The following is a 19,481-nucleotide window of genomic DNA, read 5'->3' as shown; positions in this document are numbered from 1 at the left end:
CCTGATCTTGGGTCAAAATGGATGTTGATGGGAATTCATCGTATTAAGAAATAAATATGCATAATAAAAACACAGGAAATTATTGAAATGTAATAAATTTGAGATTTCTGTAGGAGTCTAAATTGAGGAATTGAGGTTTGAACTGAATTATGAAATGTTAAGAGGGCAAAGTTGGTTGTGAGCATGGGGGATGGTATTAAGAGTCTTAGGGTGGGACTTCCCTGGTAGTACAGTGGAAAAGAATCTGCCTGCCAGTGTAGGGGACAGGTTTGATCCCTGGTCTAGAAAGATTTCATACACCTCCGAGCAACTGAGCCTGTGAACCACAACTACTAAGTTGGCTCTGGAGCCCTTAAGCCACAACTACTGAAGCCTGCTCACCCTAGAGCTCGTCTCTGCAATGAGAAGCCACCACATGAGAAACCAGTGCACCACAATGAAGAGTAGCCCCCACTCTCTGCAACTAGAGAGCTTGCATAGCAATGAAGGCAGAGTACAACCAAAAACAGATAAACAGAAGTGGAGGCTTAGGCAGAGTGGAGCAAAATGTGGCTGGAACATTAGGCAATTACTCACAGACCACACTAGGGATATTCTTTCCACTCATAATTGGGAAGTCATTTCAACATTTTAAACAAGTGATGTATCCATGACCCACAAATTTTCAATGTGATAAGATGATTGTGATTCCATGATTGGAAAAGGATTGGCATGGAGCAATAACATTCTGATTGTAGTAGAGATTGCCATTTCATAATAAAATCAACAAATGTTAGCTTGGATTAGGGTAGTGTCAACAGTAACATAGAGCTGATATTCAAATAGAGGATATTTAAGCGGCTTCCCTGGTGGCTCAGTGGTTAAGAATCTGCCTGCAATGCAGGAAACCGGGTTCGATCCCTGGGTCGGGAAGATCCCCTGGAAGAGGGCATGGCAACCCATTCTAGTACTCTTGCCTAAAGAATCACATGGACAGAGGAGCCTGGCAGGCTGCAGTCCTTAGGGTTACACAGACTGGAATGACTAAGCAGCAGCAGCAGCAGAGGATATTCATAAGATAAAGTAACAGGTAACTGAAGGGTTGTATATGGGGAATGAGAGAAAAGAGTGAATTATTTGCCCAGGTTGACTTAAGAAACCGGCTGAATGATTGCTTGAAATTGAGAAAAACTGATGTTGACTATGTTTGGGAGTAAAGAGCAAGTTCCATTTTCACTATGTGGTAACTTGAGGCAATTTTATCCTTAGAGATAAGTAACTATTAATAAACTAGTAGAAAAAATTCTTGAAGCACTGGTGTATTAGTATATTGAAGGTAGAATTTTAGGCCCCAGTGGAGGCATGCATTAGTCAGGTATTTGAGACTAAACTCCAGAAAGAGGTCTGAACTAAAGATTAGCATTTGACTGGTTCAAATTTTTATGGAAAGCCAATACAAGGATGATAGGAGAATGAGTCTGCATAATGTAGAATGGGAAGTCTGGGCCTGAGTCCTAGAGGGCTGGGATTGAGAAGGATGAGACAACTGCAGAAATTGATGAATGGCCAATGGGAGAACTTGGAGAGGGCTCCAGAGAAATTAAGTACTTATTCTTAAAATCATCTTTTGGCCTATGAAATGTAACTTGGAATGATAAATAACACAATTTGTTTCTACCTCCTTCTACCAACCTACCACTTAAAATGGAATTTACATTAAAAAAACAAACAAACTGGGAGTTTTATTTCAAATTTAAATCACAGTCATCACCCAAATTGGAACCCTCATCTTTAAATTTACTTACCCACCAAGCCAACTGCATTTACATAGTTTATTAGACCTTGCCTCAAATAGTGTGGTCTTATTTTCCTGCCTGCCTAGCTACCATGTCTTTACAGAACCTACTGGACCATTTATGTTCCTGTTGCATACAAAAGTAAACCCTACATCCATCAGAAAGTACCAGGCTTTGAAAAAGAAAGCATAGTAGTAGCCAGGAAAAAGGGGAAACAAAGTTTAACCACATAAAAACTATGGAGTGTATCTTCCTATGAAGTCATTTCCAACTGACCAAGCAGTTAACTATCCCTTGCTTCCAGGACTCCAGTAATTGTTTCCTAAAGTTTAATCATGCAAATTACAATAACCTATATGCCTCCCTCTAAATTTATTGTCCAGGACAGTTGCCCTGGGCTGTATGTGGCTATTATAGTCCAAGTCACTCAGTCCTGTCCTACTCTTTGTGACCCAATGGACTATTGCCCACCAGGCTCCTGTCTATGGGATTTTCCGGGCAAGAATACTGGAGTGGGTTGCCATTTCCTCCTCCAGGGGATCTTCCCGATCTAAGGATCAAACCCAGGTCTCCCGCATTGCGGGCAGGCTCTTTACCATTTGAGGTATAAGGGAAGCCCAGGACAGGTTTTTCACCACAGGACCACCAGGGAAGCCCCTACTCTTTAAATGTAGCTAGTCCCAACTGGGTTAAAATACAAAATATCCACTGGATTTCAAAAATAAACATGAAAATAACAAATGAAACCTCAACTAAAAGTATGTATTACTATTCAATTATTTAGACATTATACTAAATGAATCAAAATCAGCTCCCTGTTTAAAACTGGCTACAAAAATTCTTAGAATGGACTGTTATTCATAATGTATGGCCAGCACCTAAAATACCACAGAAAAATACAGGCAGTTTAATGTGTGCTCTCCATAAACCCACATTGCATTACAAGCCCACAGACTTTAACAAAACTGATTTCACAAGGTGCAGCTCAATAGCAAATGTGAATTTGGGATGACTTCCAAAATGAAAAACCATGGTGTTACCTTCCCCAGAAACTTAACTTTGTCACTTTCTTAAGGCCTCTCTCCCTAGAATTACTGTGCTCTGGGAAAACTAAACATTTATCAGAATGCATTAAGTAGTCTTCCCTTGTTCTACTGTGCTGCCACACTGCGGAAATGTTTTTCAAAGGGCTTTTCCAGGGAAAGCTAAAAATTATGAATTTAATAGAAGTAAATGAAGTACAAGTTCTGTAGTCCCCTCCTTCTGCAAATCTATGCCCTAAAATTTATTCAATTTAGTGACAAAGTGGTTTTCTCTTTTAGCACTTAAGTCTACGCTAGAGAATTCTAAATGGATAATGAGGAAAGGGCATACAAAGAACTTGTTATAAGGCACTTTATTAAAATAAAAGTGCTTACATCCCTTTAATGTATTAATCTATTTCCTGAATAACATATGGAATATTTAACAAATACTGTACACCAATTCTGTCCCTTGTAATAGTAGGAAAACAGTATTATTTTAGTAAGTTTTTTCACTGCTCCCAACTTCCTTTTTACATTTTTGCTCACCATGGTATTGCCTATAGCATAGTTGTTCTTAAAAAAAGAAAAAAGAAAGGAATTTCCAGCCAGTGTCTTCTAACAGAAATTGCAAAACGCCATAGAAACCATAAAACAAATTCAAATAAGAATTCCAGGTAACTTAAATTAACACCAGTCTTGAGAAAACCAATTTTATTATCATTACCACCCAGCCTATCTGTGCTGGATTATGTACCAAATGGCCAGATCTTCTAAAGAACATCTACATAACATTTCTTTCATGTTTCAAGAGATGAAAATAACTGTACAAGGTTAAGTACAAAAGGTACACAAGACAGCGGACACCAAAAATTCATGTATGAGATATTTATCCCACCTGCAGCTTTTATATATTTGAAAAGTAGAATTCATGAACTAAAAAATATTGTCCTTCTATAGTCCTGTCAAGTTTAATGGAAGTGGGTTTAACCTGATTACAACACTAACACCAGTATCACTGATCTGATATTTACAAATTTTTCAATAAATTAAAGTCAATGCAACGCCCATGCAAGCTAGAATGCCAGCTGTTCGGTGATCAAGGACCTGGCATCAGAACCAGTCTGTAAGAGTCCCCAATATAGTGTGGTCTTCAAACCGTGTCCATTCCTCGCATCGATGAGGTGAACCCCAAACCCATTCCTCTCTGTGTGTGGGTTTGTGATCTTGCCATTTCATACTGAGCATCTAGATTTCTAAACACTTCTTCCTGCTGTTTCAGTGTCTTGTAACTTTCTTCATCAACAGAGCTACATCCAGCTTCATCTTCACTCTAAGCAACAGATATAAAAATATACTATTAAGATGAATTCACCTAGACTAGAAAGTACTTCTCTCACTTAAAAGTCCTGGTAGATCATATTTTTGCAGTATATACTTGATCTCACTTAGCTTTAATTCGTCGTTCAAGGCAATGTTCATTCTTGGTACTGGGATAGAAGATGTTAACAAAAATCAACTTCATTCAGTGGGAATGAGAAAGAACATGTAGAACATGAAAAACTATGTGAATAAATGTCTGGAAGAAAAGTAAGTAGAAAATGGGGATCGAGTTTCATCTTTTCAATGAAAAACCAACTCCCTTACTAATGACCAATATTTGAACGTTTGTGGACATTATCAGGTTACTGTACAAAGCCTAATACTGTACTTGTATATCTAATACAATATTCAGCAAAAAACCACAACCTTCTACATCTCCTTTAATGGTCCACTGACTGGGAAGCTGCCTTCCAACAGTGGACGCAGGTTCCATTCCTTGTCAGGAAACTAAGATACCACATGCCATGGGGCAATTAAGTCCATAAAAAAGACCCTGCATGCCACAACTAAGACATAATGCAGCCAAAAATTATATTAAAAAAAAAAATCTTTCTTGAAAAAAATAAAGAAGGTCTGATGACAGTTAAACCTTAACACTCTATCAACAAATATTTAATCAAATTTAACACTCTCTATTGTCAGCTAGTGATAATTTACTGGTCTAGAGTGTTTTCATTTATTTTCTATTCTCAAAATTAACCTAGAGAATATAAATGAAAATGCACTAGATCTATAGCAAAGGGAACTATGCTTAATGTTATGTGGCAGCCTAATGGAAAGGGAAGGGGAGAATGAATACACGTGTATGTATGGCTGAGTTCCTTTGATGCTCATCTGAAACTATCACAACAGTCCTAATCAACTGTACTTCAATATAAAGCTAAAAAAAAAGCATTATGAAGTATCCAGAGATGGCATATCACTAAAACAATATTTGAGAACCAATGTTACCCTAAAGATATAAATTAACATGAGTTTTAATACAAAGTGTCTAACTCACCTTAATACCCATTAATTTCCTAAATTTGACATTTTGGTCCTTGTTTCCAAAATTCAATTTCTCCCATATTTCAGCAGACTGGGATTTGTCCTGTTAAGAAACAATAAACTTTTAGGATATGTAAAATTTAAATATCTTTTATTAGGATACTAAAATTTTCCATAATTCAGCCTAAGTAAAAAAACCATTTATGACATTCTATCAATGGAGTTGGTAACTGTCTTATGTAAGACATAAAAACTAAGGAACTCTTTCCCTTTAATAAATGTATGGGCATACTGGTTTTCTCTGAAAGTCTCACTTAGATCATGCATTTTCCCCCCAGTATTAATAACGGTAACAAGAAAGAGAAACCCAAACCAAATTATTCCAATCCAAATCCAAATGAATTTTTCTAACTTAGAAATCAACAATAAAACAGGGGAATAAGAAAACTTACTCCTTCTTTCTTGCCTTGCCATAGCATTTTCCTTTTTTTCTCTTGTTCAGCAAATTTCATTGGATTCACAGCTGCTGGGTTGTAATAGCTAGGTACAGCTATTCCGGTCTCTGCCAAAGCTTTCGCCTGCAAGGCTGCCATCTGAGCTGCCATAGCTATCTGAGGAGTTACTTGTGTTCCTGACGCCAAGAGGGCAGCAACATTGAGAACAGAACCTCCAGTAGCAGCAGCTGCTGATGAGGAAGCAAGTATGGATTTTAATGAAAACAAGCATCTTAATTTATAGTAACATATTTATATGCAAGAGCTACTAAGGTACAAAAAGGCAGAATATTTTCACCAAATATAAAAAAATGACTTGAGTGTTAAGCTTATAAAGCAATAATATTCTAGCAAACAATGTATTCATCAATAGACATTTCTGTATGTAACTCTTTGTATGAACTAAAACTTCATTTTCTTCTCTGAGGATAAAGAGAATTCTGTAAACGTGAAACAGGGGTACGATTTCAATGGAAATGAACTATGGTGACTGTACCTAGACTTTTAATAACTTTCATTTGTATGATTCTTGATAGGTCACAATATGATTTCACTATATCTCATTTGAAACTCATAAGAAACATTTAAAACTATTAAACAGGTTGTTGTTGTTTAGTTGTTAAATTGCGTCTGACCCTTTGCGACCCCATGGACTATAGCCTGCCAAACTCCTCTGTTCATGGGGTTTTCCAGGCAAGAAGACTGGAGTGGGTTGCCATTTCCTTCTCCAGGGGATCTCCTCGATCCAGGGATCAAACCCACATTTCCTGCACTAGCAGGCGGATTCTTATCACTAAGCCACCTGGGAAACCCAAACAGGTTATTACACTCACTTAACAGATATCTGGCCCAAGTCTTATAAAGTATCAGGTCTGGTACTTTTACCTTCCAGATTACATTTTATACAAGCTCTCTTTGATCACCTCTAAAACATCGACAGGCAGTGCATTTGTGTCACATATAAAAACTTGGAATCCTTAAGCAGTGATGGCTAACATGCTACATGAACAACAGTAGTCACTATTCACTTGTCAAAATTATCTACACTGACCAAATCAGAAATTCAGCACAAAAAAAGTTTTATGAGGTAGAAAATTACACTAAAAATAACATATTCAGGACTTCCTGGTATTACAGAGAATAGAAACCTGCCTGCCAATGCAGGGGAAACGGGTTCAATTTCTGGTCTAAGGAGATTCCACATGCCATGGAGCAACTAAAGCTCGTGTACCACAGCCAGTGAGCCTGTGTGCTGCTCCTAATAAAGACTGTGGACCTGGGGCATGTACTCTGTAACAAGAGAAGCCACCACAATGGGAAGTCTGAGCACCGCAACTAGAGAAAGCCTGTGCACAGCAACAAAAACCCAGAGCAACCAAAAATGGTATAAAAAAAAAATAAATAAATAACACATTTACAAGTCAGTAATGATTTTTTAAATGCCATACATCCATAATAAAGAAGAGTTACCTGCAGCTATTTCCTGTTGTTTTTGTTTTTCAACCATTTCCTTTTCTCTCTGTTCTTGTAATTTCTTTGCCCTTTCCAACCTGTCAAAGACAATTTAATAAAAAATAACAACATAAAGCCAACATTTATCTCTATATGTATACATGTGTAGGCACAAAACACTATATAGAATTTTAAATAAATTTAGTATTTTCCCCAAACTGACATCTGCATATGAGAAAAAAAGCAATCATTCTTAAGATGGTATCACAGTCACAATCCAATGGTATTTCAATACTGGTTTTAAACATTTTTAAATTTACTGAATAGCCAACAATTCTAATTGCTTTTATATACCGTTCCCGGAGAATGGTTAAAATGGTTAAGAGATAAAAAATTATTCAGTCTTCATCAGTGCTGGTTACAGGAAAAGGATAAAATTTAACCTTGCAAATTTGAAATACTGAAAATATATATCTGAGTAAATTTTAGGGTATGTTCAATAATTTACAGAATTACCTAAAAGCTTAAGTGAGGCTGATTGGGGTAAGGCCAATCAAAACATGCAGATGATATTTATATTTAAACAGACATTATTGGTCTCTAAATTAATGGAAATTAAAAAGGCAAAAATAAAATTTCTAAAAGGGCAAGGCAAACCCTACCTATAATCTAATAAAACAGGGAAAAAATTATTAGAAAATTATTTTTAGGAGATGAAGAAATTAGTAAAGGAATTGGAAACATGAAACACAAACTCATCCCCAAGCAAAATAAAAACAAATTCTGGTTCACACTAAATTCACTAATGAATACAAAATGTGCTGTCAAGTCAGCGCTGCTATATTACAAATCTTAAGTAATGTTATCTTCATAATAAGTTCCTGAAAGAGAAACCCCTTTTCTTCTCTGAAGACTCCTTGATTTACCAATCATAAGTTAAACACTGCCCCCTCCCTCCTTTTAATATGGTATAAAGAGGCAAGGATTGGATAAAAGTTTTTTGGGGGAGGGGAGCAGTGGGCACGGTGGGTAAAATACAGTGGTAGAAAACTGGCATTCCCTTTAACAATTGCTGAAATTTACATAAAAGGAATACAGCAATCTTGCACACATAAAAGAAAGGCATGTAGTAAAGCCTTGAACTTGTCCTTGGAAACAAAAGTTTCTGATTAGAATTAATGTTAAAATGTAGATTTATAAATACTTAAAAATATTTCAAACGCAGTTTTAAAATTCTGTTATTTAAAAACAAAAAAGGAACAAAAAAAGGTCTATATACTGTAGTTTAACAACAAACGACCACCCTTCAAATTTCAAGGTAGCCAAAGAATAATTTGGTATTCTGCAATTAGAGCGTTTCATGTATTGTCATCTGAAAATCACTCAGGAGACTAAGTCAGTTTTAGAGGCTAGTCACAGACTCAACTTTAATAAAATCAAAAAATAAAACACAAAAAAATTCATGATCAAAGTTAATGGACTATTCTTCATAAATCAGTTCAGATATTGTGGAAAATTATTTCCTAACTCCGTTGATTTTAGTTTCAGGAAGAAAGTGATTGACAACTTTTTGTTTGCATATTTTAAATGGCCATTGCAGGTTTGAAATCAACACCATTCACGAAGGTGAATGGAATGAGGAAGGGGTGAGCTCACACCTTTGCTGCTGCTGTTCAGCTGGAGTTTCTGCCAGGCTGGGTTCGCAGGGCAGCAGCCCATCAGGTTACATTGAGATAACTGTATTTTTGTAATGAAAAAAAAAAATACAAACTCAATTTCATAGAGAAAAAAAAATCAAAATCAAAAGATTTTAGTTTTCAGAATATGGGAAAACCTGCAAACAAGGGCTTGTATTTTACTTTACTTCTTGCCTCTATCAGGTAGTTCAGTCAATGGTTTTGCAGATTTAGTTAGATAGCCCTGTTGTTGTGTAGTCCCACAGTCAACCATCTTTGAAACATTAGAAAATTTAAAAATACAGTGATCTTTCTATGATATTAGCAGTAAAAATTTTAAGATCAAATAAAGTGGTTTATTATTTGCCACCTTCAAAATAAGAAAATTATTGACAGAATTCTACTTATTGTTTCAGAGACTGTTTCCTTAGGAACAAAGAAAGTAATGACAAAGCAGTTTTAGAGACAAAATGAACAGAGTTCTTAGATCAGATTTAGGATTTTTAAAAATGTTTCCAATTGCAAACTGAAAATATTTATGTCTAGAATGGAGAAAAATGAATAAATTAATCATGGAAGAGAAAAAGAGCAACTGCTGCAAAGTACCTTTTCCAGAATTAACAAACCACTTACATAGCTCTGTATCACAAAGGTGCCACAAGTAGTCATGGCTACATTTAGTTGTTTGAATTCTTCTCTGACTGAAAGCATTCATTTGCCCTACACAATTGAGTATCCATTTCAAGATGAAAAGGAGAAAAAAATGCATCAAACAAAAATATACACACCTCCGAGCTAAAGCTTCTTGTGCATCCATTGCTGTGTTTCTGCCTCTAAAGGGAGGTGGACTAGGAGTTCGGCTCAAACTTCTGCTAAATCTTCTTGGTTTTTCAATTCTCTTCTTCCTATCTCTTTAATAAGTCATATTTTACATGTCAGTATGGCCAAGTAATACTTTACTGAGTCAAAATCATGGTTACATAGTTCAAACTGTGTAAGACTAGTTTTCCATAAATTCACTATAAGCACTCCTTTTTCAGATGACATTTACGTTGTTTCCAATTTCTTGCTATTATGCCCAATGTTGCAAAAGTTAAGAGACATGTATGTTAGTAATTTTACACTTGTGTAGGTCAATACATGTGCTTCCCTGGTGGCTCTGCAGTCAAGAATCGGCCTGCCAATGTAGGAGACACAGGTTTGAGCCCTGGGTCAGGAAGATCCCCTGGAGAAGGAAACGGCAACCCACTCCAGTATTCTTGCTTGCAAAATCCCATGGACACATCTTGGCAGGCTATAGTCCATGAGGCAGCAAAACAGAGGGACACGACTTAGCCACTAAACAATAAGGTCAGTACGTAGAAAAAATTTCTAGTAGTGGAATCAATAGGTTAACTGATTAATAAGTGTAAGTGCACTTATACCCATATTTCAGCCTTTTATAGGGTGTTTAACTTAAGGAGCAATAAATTAGCAAAGAAGCTTCCCCACTAACTTTATACCAGTACCTGTGAATATAGATATACTATACTATTAGTCCATGGGATCGCAAAGAGTCGAATACAACTGAGTGGCCTAACTGAACACTATTAATAACTGCTTTGTAGAGAATAAACCTATTCTTTGAGTACTTATAATGAAATTATCTCCATTGAACTTCCAGTTTCAACAAATTAATGCCTCCTTCCAATCAAGGCAAGTTTGAACTAATAAGTTCATCTTCTGAATATCTGAGAAAATAAACCAGTATGGTGGATTGAGCCCATGTACTGACTTGGCTTTCAGATACATCTGGGACCAGGTCCTAGCTTTACCATTTAAGAACAGTATGATACTGAACTTCTTGGGCAAGTTACTTAACCTCATTAAGCCTGACCTATCAGACCCCGTTCCTATCTGAGTTTATTCAAGATGATGAGTACCTACCGACTTCTACTCCTTGTCCTACTTCTGCTTCTACTCCTGTGCCTGTGTCTTGATCTTGAGCGGGAACGAGATCGGATCCGACGTTTTCTTTCCCTGCTTCTGGATCGTGATTTCTTCCTCTCTCTGCTTCTGGATCTTGACTTCTTCCTATCCCTACTCCTGGATCTTGACTTCTTCCGCTCTCTGCTTCTACTACGATGACGCCTGAAATTAAAGCACACAAATTTTCAGTTATTTAAGAGTTCTGTGTTCAATTGTAAACATTATAAATTACCTGCAGCATATGCAGCCAATACTCTTGTGTTGTATAACTGAAGTTTTAATGAAAGGAGTTACACAAAAAATAGAGCTTTGTTCTTATTTGATGATGCTTCCTAGAGAATAACATGATAATATAAAAAATGCAATGTTTCCTACCCCAATTTAAGATTTAGTTTAATAGTTAGCAGCAAACAAATCCTACACCAGCAATGTAAGAGGACTGTTATATGGGCAAACTATATATAGTTTTCAGCAATATTTTTTTTCCCACTGTAAAAGACAGATAAATCAAAAAGTTAAAAATTCCAAATTTTCTAACCAAGATTTTGTTGTGTTGCTGTTAATGTAAACCTTTTATGTAATTTAGAAGTTCTGTAGAAGGCATTAATTTAGGAAAAACTACTTACCTTTCACGAGACCTAGACCTTGAGTGACTTCTGCCTCTTGATGATTTTCTTTCTTTGCGTTTGTGTCTATCCTCACCATTTTCAGATGAATTTAGCCGCTCTCTTCCTTTATCAGAAGAATGTTCTTTGTCATTATGTTCCTCAGACTTGTGTCTCTTAGACGACTTATCTTTGGATTCGTGTCTTCTTGCCTGTTTTAAGAAGAAGTTGGTTCTTTCAGGAAAATAGTGCAACAAAGAGAGTTAGTATGGGTATCAGAAGCAAAAATGTTGTGATGCAACATTAGTAACCTTAGGAGTGTGTGGCAAATTTAAAAAAAAGATCTAGTTTCACATCACCCAAATGTTGCAAATATATACTACTAATTTTACTTTTTCCTTATACACCCCCAAATGCAGTTTTTACCCCCAAATATTTTCAATATCACAATCAAAACAATGACTTTCAACGTTAAAATAATATAAACCATTATTTCAGAAAAACAGAAATCCCTCTTATTTCTTTTATCTAAAAGGGAAGTACACATGTATCAAAATTTTTTCAAATTTCCAACAAACCTTTTGGAGAAATAGACCATATATATATATAAACACAACAACTTCTAAATCCAGAGTACATAATAAGTTAACAATAATGAAGATAAGGACACAGAAATGCAGCAGAAAATGCATTTCCAATTAGGTAGTTAAGTAAAATTAATCTAAGTATTAATATTTTCTGCAATTTCAAATTACTTTACGCAGAGTTAAGTGTCCTTTTTATATAGCTATACTGCCACATCCTTTCTTAAAGACGGCTCTTGATTTTTCTCCCAATGTCTACACTGTGAAGCAATCACTTTTCATCTTGCAATATCCCAACAGGCTTGGAGTTCTATTACATTTCATGTACCTAGGGTAGAAAATGGCAACCATATCTTTTAATTTTTATGAAATCAAACTAGGTATAACACAATTAATCCCTATACCATTATATAATACACACTTCCCCCATATTCTGAAGAATTATAAAAACTGAGGCTTCTTCTTTCACAACATATGCATTCAGAGACTGAGCTAAATCAATTGTATGATCAAGTCTCTACCCTACACTCACTGAATTACAAAGTGCTAAATGTTAGATTCCCCCACACTAGGATTTGTTAGATCCATCCTATAGCTAAAGCTTACAATCCTGGACATTTCAGAATCACAATTTTAAAGCTAGAAGGAAACTCAGATCCTCTAATTCCCCTTACTTTACATACGACTAAGACCTGAAGTCACAAAGCTACCTATTAGGAGAGTTGAAACCAGACCCCATATTTGATGCCCAGACTACGAGGGGACAGTTAGCTCATAGGTTCCAAACTAGACCTTAGCATATTTCCAAAATTAACTTTTCTTAAAAACAAAAAACTCAGTCAAACATTCTGGAACATGCATGATGATACATCTGAAAAGGGTCATAGTATGTAATTCATTATTTTGCAGAAAAATAAGAGACCTGGAGACACAGCTAAAGTTTAGTTTCAATGCCAGTTCTCTGTATGAGCTTATAAAACACTATTTTTTTGATTTTGCCATATGGAGGCAAAGTGGAAAAGCTTTAAGTGGTTAAGCTTGCAAAAGTTTTAGAGTTTATTTTAAACCAGTTTTCCAAACATAACATTACTATTATTTTTAAAAAGAAAAAAAACCATTTAAAACCCTTAACTGATTTAAGATATACTTAAGGGAAATAGGAGTTTGAATGACTAATAGTTACCTTATCATGAAGTAGGCTTATTATTTTGCTATCTGAGTCTGCAGCGTCTTCAGTTCAGTCTCTTCGCGCATTAGCACGCTGAGTATGATTTATTATAGAAATGTTATCATGTGAGCTAAACAAAATAGTCATTTTCACAAAAACTCTCCTAAATTAAAAATGTAACAGAGCTTCCATTAGGGGAAGAGGTGAAGTCCCTGCCCACATTTGTTTACGGAGTCCCTTGCCCAGCCCCCATGAGACTCTCCTCCCTTTTGGCTTCTACTCCTGCTCTTCCTTTGTTGGTTCGCTCCTGTCTTCTCAGGTGGGCAAGTTATCTCTTCTGCAACACAGCTGCTGTTCTCATCCTCAAGTTTGGCTGTCACTGCCACCTTTCCAGCTGTCCCTCACTGATGCTTTTATTTCAAAATTCAGTATTACTATTAGGCAACTAGTTTACTAGTGAAAAGGACTCTTGTTACCTTCCACAAAGAAAGAGTAGCCCATAGATATCGAGAGTACTGCTACTTAAGAATGATTGCTATTTAAAAATCCTGAGCAGTCGTAAGGCATAAGGAGACTTGGGACTTCAGATTAATGGAAGCTCTGTGCAACAGGCCTAAAAAACCAATTATATTCTTCATATGAAATTTTTATGGTGAATACTTTCACAACATAACATATTAATAGTTTCTGAATGAACTTTTCAAATAAACAACTATCTTCTTGAAAAAAAAAAAAAAAGATGAATCCAAATCATGCTTATTTTATAACTCAATTAAACCTTTTAAATTTTAAGTTTTGGTACTTACCTTGACAATATCATATATTCACACAAACAATTCTACCAAATACTTTACAAGTATTTTAAAGTGCCTATTCACTACAAAGTGTTAATTACCTCTTTGCTTCTGCTCCGGCTCCTGTGTTTTCTTCCTTCATTATCTGTAAACACACAAAAATTCACTATAACAAACATATAAAGACATCTCAAACATAAATTCCAAAACTCACACAAAGAACATTTCTGTCCACTTGCCTAACTAAAGAATTTATTAAATATTTAATAGTCAAGTAAAGCCTCTAAGGCCTATTTTTTATGGCAGGGGCGGGATTATTTTATGCCATATATTTGAAACAAATCAAGCAATCTGAGTAAACCAGAATATAATCAAGTAAGTAAGCAAAAGAAGTTCCACAAAAAGTCCACGTTCTATGACACATGACCGAACAGAAACTTTTAGGTGGCCACAGATTCTTAGTATTTTACAAAACATTCTGTCCAGTCCATCTTGTTTCCTATTACACAGTCAAAAGGATGTTACAGTTCAGAAAAGTTCCTTTAAAAAGTAGTTGTGATGATATTGCAGTTTCCAATATATAGATAAAAGTCACACTTAAACCATTTTGTAGATGATTATCTGTGGGTACAAAAGATAAATAACTAGGCCCCAGGTCTTAAAACTTTTATTAAACTCATTTCTATTTTACTTCTCATTTAAGTACCTCATTAAGTATTGATTCATTAGCAATACAGCATGCTTTCTATGCCACATCAGTCTAGTTTTTAAAAAAAGAAGTTAAAGAGCATTTCAAAACACAACTCTTGCTTTCAGAAATAATCTAACATTAAGTTAAAAAGAAAATCAAGGTTAGAAATGTTCTTGTAACTTGGGTCAAAGATGTTAAATTCAAAATATACCACTGCCCAGACTGCATCTTTCAAAATAGTTTTGCCTGTGTTAAAAGGACAAAATTTAAACCTCTACGGCTAATATTACTGTGACACAAGTTTAATCATACAGTTTGAAAAATTATGAAACTTCTGTATGTACTAGGATATTTGTAGTCCTCATAATTGAAAAATTCTCCACCAAATTACCAATGCACTTTTTCACTATTCATTTCTCAATTCGAAGAACACATATTAACTGTATCAGTAAACTAATCTTTTACATGTCCACGTGGATTATAAAAATGCTGGTAGTGATATCATTTCTAGCGATTCTTACCTGACTTTCGTTTTCTTTCTCTTGACCTTGATCGTGATCTTGAATAATGATGTTTTGAGGCTCTAGGAGAAACAGATACATCGGACTGCTCTTTTTTCTTATCTGTATCTGGGGATGTTTTTTCTGGGGCTAGTCCATCTCGTTCTGTGTCACTAGCCTGCAAGTTCAAAGAAAAATCTTTGTAAATTCTTAATTGCTTTTAAACTGTTTTCAATTTCTTAAAAGAGAGAGGAAAGACACTTATCCTTAGGTTTTACACAATTAAAAAAAGAAAATCAAGTAATCAGAACAGCTGATTTCCAACTGGCTAAATATGCTTTGTACTTGGTAAGTAAGTCTGAGTAAACTGAAACGACTAACCCAATACCAAACAGATGTATGTAACAGGATGGATTTTTAAAAATCATTGTTTTACATCTTTCAAAACACCGAGGAAGAGGAAAATAAGTGTACAAGTGTTTCCAATAAATACTTAAGCAGAGAAGAGAGTCCATTTTAGATCTCTGAATTCATTTAGTTGCCTTTACTACATGAAAGTGAAAGTGAAGTTGCTCAGTCGTGTCCGACTCTTTGTGACCCCATGGACTGTAGCCCACCAGGCTCCTCCATCCACGGGATTTTCCAGGCAAGAATACTGGAGTGGGTTGCCATTTCCTTCTCCAGGAGATGACCCAGGGACTGAACCCCGGGTCTCCCGCATTGTAGGCAGACGCTTTACCATCTGATCCACGAGGGAAGTTCAAGTTACTACACGGGCATAACTTACAAAGGCATTTTAAATGAGCTGTGAAAGGTTAAAAAGTCTGAGGACTGTGACATCTTAAAAAGCAGAATGCTTCTAGAATATTATACAAGAAAAAAACCCCAGATAAATTAACTTACCTATCTGAGAACCCAATCTTAAGTCTGCCTCTCCTCAGATATGGAAAAATTGTTTCTGCTTTAAAGCATTTTATAAGTTACACAATATAAACCTTAAAAATGGAAAGGAACAGTCAAGTGTACACTCACTCTGAGAGACCTGATTTACCGGAGAGAGTAGGGTCCTTCATTTAACTATCAGCTCTTTGTTTCCCAGCTTACAAAAGGGAACTTTTTTTTTTAAAGGAAACTTTCTGTGCCTTGATTATGACAGAGTACTCAGCACAGAAATCAACCAATAAATGAAGAAACTAATTCCAGTTATTAGTTTTCCATTAAAAAATGCATTTCTGTAAGAAATTGATTTAAGTAAGTCATGGGAGAAACTAGAACCTTAATGTTCTCGAGTCAGATTCTGATAAAAGGCACAGAAAACAGCTTCAGTATATGTGGAAGGTGGTGACCCATCTGACCAAAGAGGGAATATGAAAGAGTCAATACGTTAATATGCCTGAGGAGCTAATTACTTAGGGCATGAATTGGCAAAGTATGGCCCCTAAAAATGACTTTTACATTTTTAAAAGGGTTGTTAAAACAAGCAAGCAAGAAATGTGACAAGAGACAGTATGCTGTATGTGGTCCACAATGCCTAAAACATTTACCAACCTGCTCTTTACAGAAACAAATTTGGATTGGATAAATGGTAAATTACTATACATTTTCAGCAGAAGGAATAATCACATGATAATGAACTTCTTCTCTTAGGAAAATTAGTCCAGAAAACAAACGCCAAGCAAACTAAATGGACCGTAATTTATCAAGTGAAGTTTGAGAGGCTGCATTATTTCACTGACTTTTTTCTGAGGGTCAAAAATGCACCCAACTCACTCAATGCTGGACACTTCAGGAATAAACTAATAAATTTAAAGGGAGGGATTTACAGACTGGGTTAGGATGAAAGACATTATGTGTTAAGCATCTAACAATATTACCAAAAAACAAGTGGAAGCACATAACTACTGGGGAGGCTCATTCGAGCATACTTGCTTCTTTATGTGTGGGTCTATCTGGAGTCAGAAAACTTTTGTGCAGAAAGGCTCTCATCCCTTAGAATCAGACTCAACTTTCATTCCACAGATGGGATTCAGCAATATGAGCTGACTCACCACATAAGGTACTCTATCTGCTGTCTACTATTAATATATGATACTCTTATCACACAACAAAAAAGGATTCTGATTTTCACACTAACACTGATTATTTTCTTTTATTCTTGTCCTCATCACTATTCTTAAGGATTGTTTCTAACAGATTTATGATGTGTTGGTCAAGTTACACTGAATATAAAGTAAAGCAACAGCAAAAACTTCAAGCACTGTTATCTCTTCTCTCAGTGCATGCCACTTTTCTGTCCAACTGAAACAGCATACCTGAAACCACTGGCACATCTCATTCACTTCTACAAACATCATGACTAGTTAAAAATCTCTCCATGGAAATGCCAGCATCTAGCCCAGATCTTAAGTTTTCAGTCAATGGTTTATTTAACTACATGCTTAACATTAAGGAAGTCCAGCAATAGGGAAGCCAAATGTCCTTGACCTAAAGGAAGGCACTTTGTAATACGGGGTAATAACACATTAAACAGCCATTTTCATCTGTAAAATATATACTACAAGACGCCAACAAAAACCAACGTATCACTAAACAGATGAGTGGCCACTTAGACCACTCTAAGCTTTTATGTCCTTTAGGATATTTTACAGTAGTTAAGATCTCAATTTAGTAAGTACCTGTATGTAAATCTTAAATACTAACTGTAAAAATGCCCTTCACTCTAGCATTTGCTCTATTAGAAAAACATCATGGTTTCTTAAAATGACGCTCAAGACACAATAAACTAATGTGTTCGCAGTGCAAAGAGAAGTACATTGGACTAATACTAGGCTACATCTCCAGGGGATGGTGTCTTTCTATCAAACAAGGCACAGAAGAAACAAATGTTTTTTAAGTATCTGAGCTCAGGTAAAACAATATTCTTCCAAGTCACTATTTAAACAAAAGAAAACACTAAATCGATTATTTGCACAAATAACAAATAGCATGCCGACTGTTTGAAACTGGTTCTAAACCAGTTACCAAAAAAACCCAGTTCTAAATCAAATCGATTAGGAAAGGGGTGACAGGGAGGGGCAGATTAACGATTTCTAATGCCAGATAGAGTACTCCAATGATTAGGCTGAGTAAACTACCAGTTTTTCTATATATGATCCTATTTATTTTCAAAAGCGAGAAAACAACTTTTTAATCAGTGGAAAAGGATGCAAAATGTTTGCAATTTTCTTTTAACCGGGTACAGTAAAACAAAATATTCCCACAATAATGCGATCCATCTGGATTGGGTATCATATCCAAAGTAGGCTTATTTTACACAAGAGGTAATTGAAAAATTCTAATTTTCATTTAAAATTAAACGGGCCAATGAAGGACTCAAATTTAAAATAACAACGGCAATGATAGGGCTTGTTTCTCAAAGACTTCAAAACGGAGCATCATCAGTCCGAATTCGTAGTTTCAAAGTCTTCTCCTAATTAAATCGAATTTCTACTCCCTTCCAGAAACTCGTTCCCCGGATGCTTACTAAGGAATAAACTAAGGTTTACGCAGACGCAACACTAATTGAAATTTTGCGATTAGAATTGTCTCATTGAGCGTGGGCAAAATGATCGCTCCTAGACTGCTCTCTTTTCGCCTTCTGTCCCTTACAGGCACCGCCTTTCTGACCCAATACTTTTCAGAGACGACCCCTGATCCCTTTTCTCTTTTCCCCAGCCCTCTCCCACTGCGAACATAAATGCCCAAGCTTTAACGAAATTCAATAAACCCACTAACTAGTGAGTAAGCTAAACTGCAGTCAGTCCTGTGAGCCAAAAGAACAAAATACTGGGAAAGAGGCAGGAAAGTTCTGGAAAAAAAAAAAAAGACACTCCCTGCTGCTCCCCACCCCCAACAACAGCGCCTTATTTCCCCCTCCCTACAGCAGCCAGCCATGATGGCGGGCGCAGAAGAAGGCCAAGGCGCCATTTTGTCCACACATAAGCGCGGACAACAGCCCTGGAAGCCGCTCATCCCTTGTTTGGAGAGTAACAGGAAACTATCCACGATTTTAAACTCAAATTTGGCACCCACCGCCATAGTCCAGAGTCTTGGCCGCAACGGCGGCGCCTCCACTTGCCACTTTTCACAGTACTGGCCGCTTCGACGCTTCGCCACAGACTGAATCGCTCGCGCAAGAGACCCGGATGGCACAAAGGGGAAAAGGCACGGCGCACAGCACAGCTTGCTGGGAGGAAAAGGGGTGGGGATAAGAGTTTCTGTAGCAACGAGGTTAGACGGTGATTGGTTGTTCTTTTGAAGGAGCGGGTAAGGCGGGGAGAGGGCGGGGCCAAGGACGTACCACAGAAGGCTCTGCGTGGTTTCAGAACTGGTGGAATTTAGGG

General features: G+C 36.4%; 1 protein-coding gene across 5 annotated transcripts; it reads right to left on the bottom strand.

The window, feature by feature from the left end:
- Positions 1-3,156: 3,156 nt before the first annotated feature.
- On the bottom strand, positions 3,157-19,297 carry RSRC2 (arginine and serine rich coiled-coil 2). 5 transcript variants are annotated; one of them, XM_012097740.5, is made up of 10 exons: positions 19,171-19,297; positions 15,121-15,277; positions 14,010-14,053; positions 11,384-11,574; positions 10,716-10,919; positions 9,578-9,700; positions 7,132-7,211; positions 5,620-5,852; positions 5,181-5,270; positions 3,157-4,130 (listed from the first exon to the last, which is right to left on the bottom strand). In XM_012097740.5, the coding sequence occupies exons 1-10, from the start codon at positions 19,174-19,176 to the stop codon at positions 3,951-3,953; spliced, it is 1,308 nt and encodes a 435-aa protein (XP_011953130.1). In that variant the 5' UTR covers positions 19,177-19,297; the 3' UTR covers positions 3,157-3,950. The 5 variants fall into 5 exon arrangements, with proteins under 5 accessions (XP_011953130.1, XP_004017381.1, XP_042090528.1 ...); XM_004017332.6 differs by having other exon boundaries at positions 5,620-5,849; XM_042234594.2 differs by lacking the exon at positions 19,171-19,297 and adding an exon at positions 13,130-13,207 and having other exon boundaries at positions 11,384-11,596; positions 15,121-15,278.
- Positions 19,298-19,481: the final 184 nt, after the last annotated feature.

This window comes from Ovis aries, chromosome 17, assembly GCF_016772045.2.
Source record: "Ovis aries strain OAR_USU_Benz2616 breed Rambouillet chromosome 17, ARS-UI_Ramb_v3.0, whole genome shotgun sequence".
NCBI lineage: Eukaryota > Metazoa > Chordata > Mammalia > Artiodactyla > Bovidae > Ovis > Ovis aries.
Note: the sequence above shows the minus strand (reverse complement) of the source record. Positions and strands in the feature narration are given on the sequence as shown.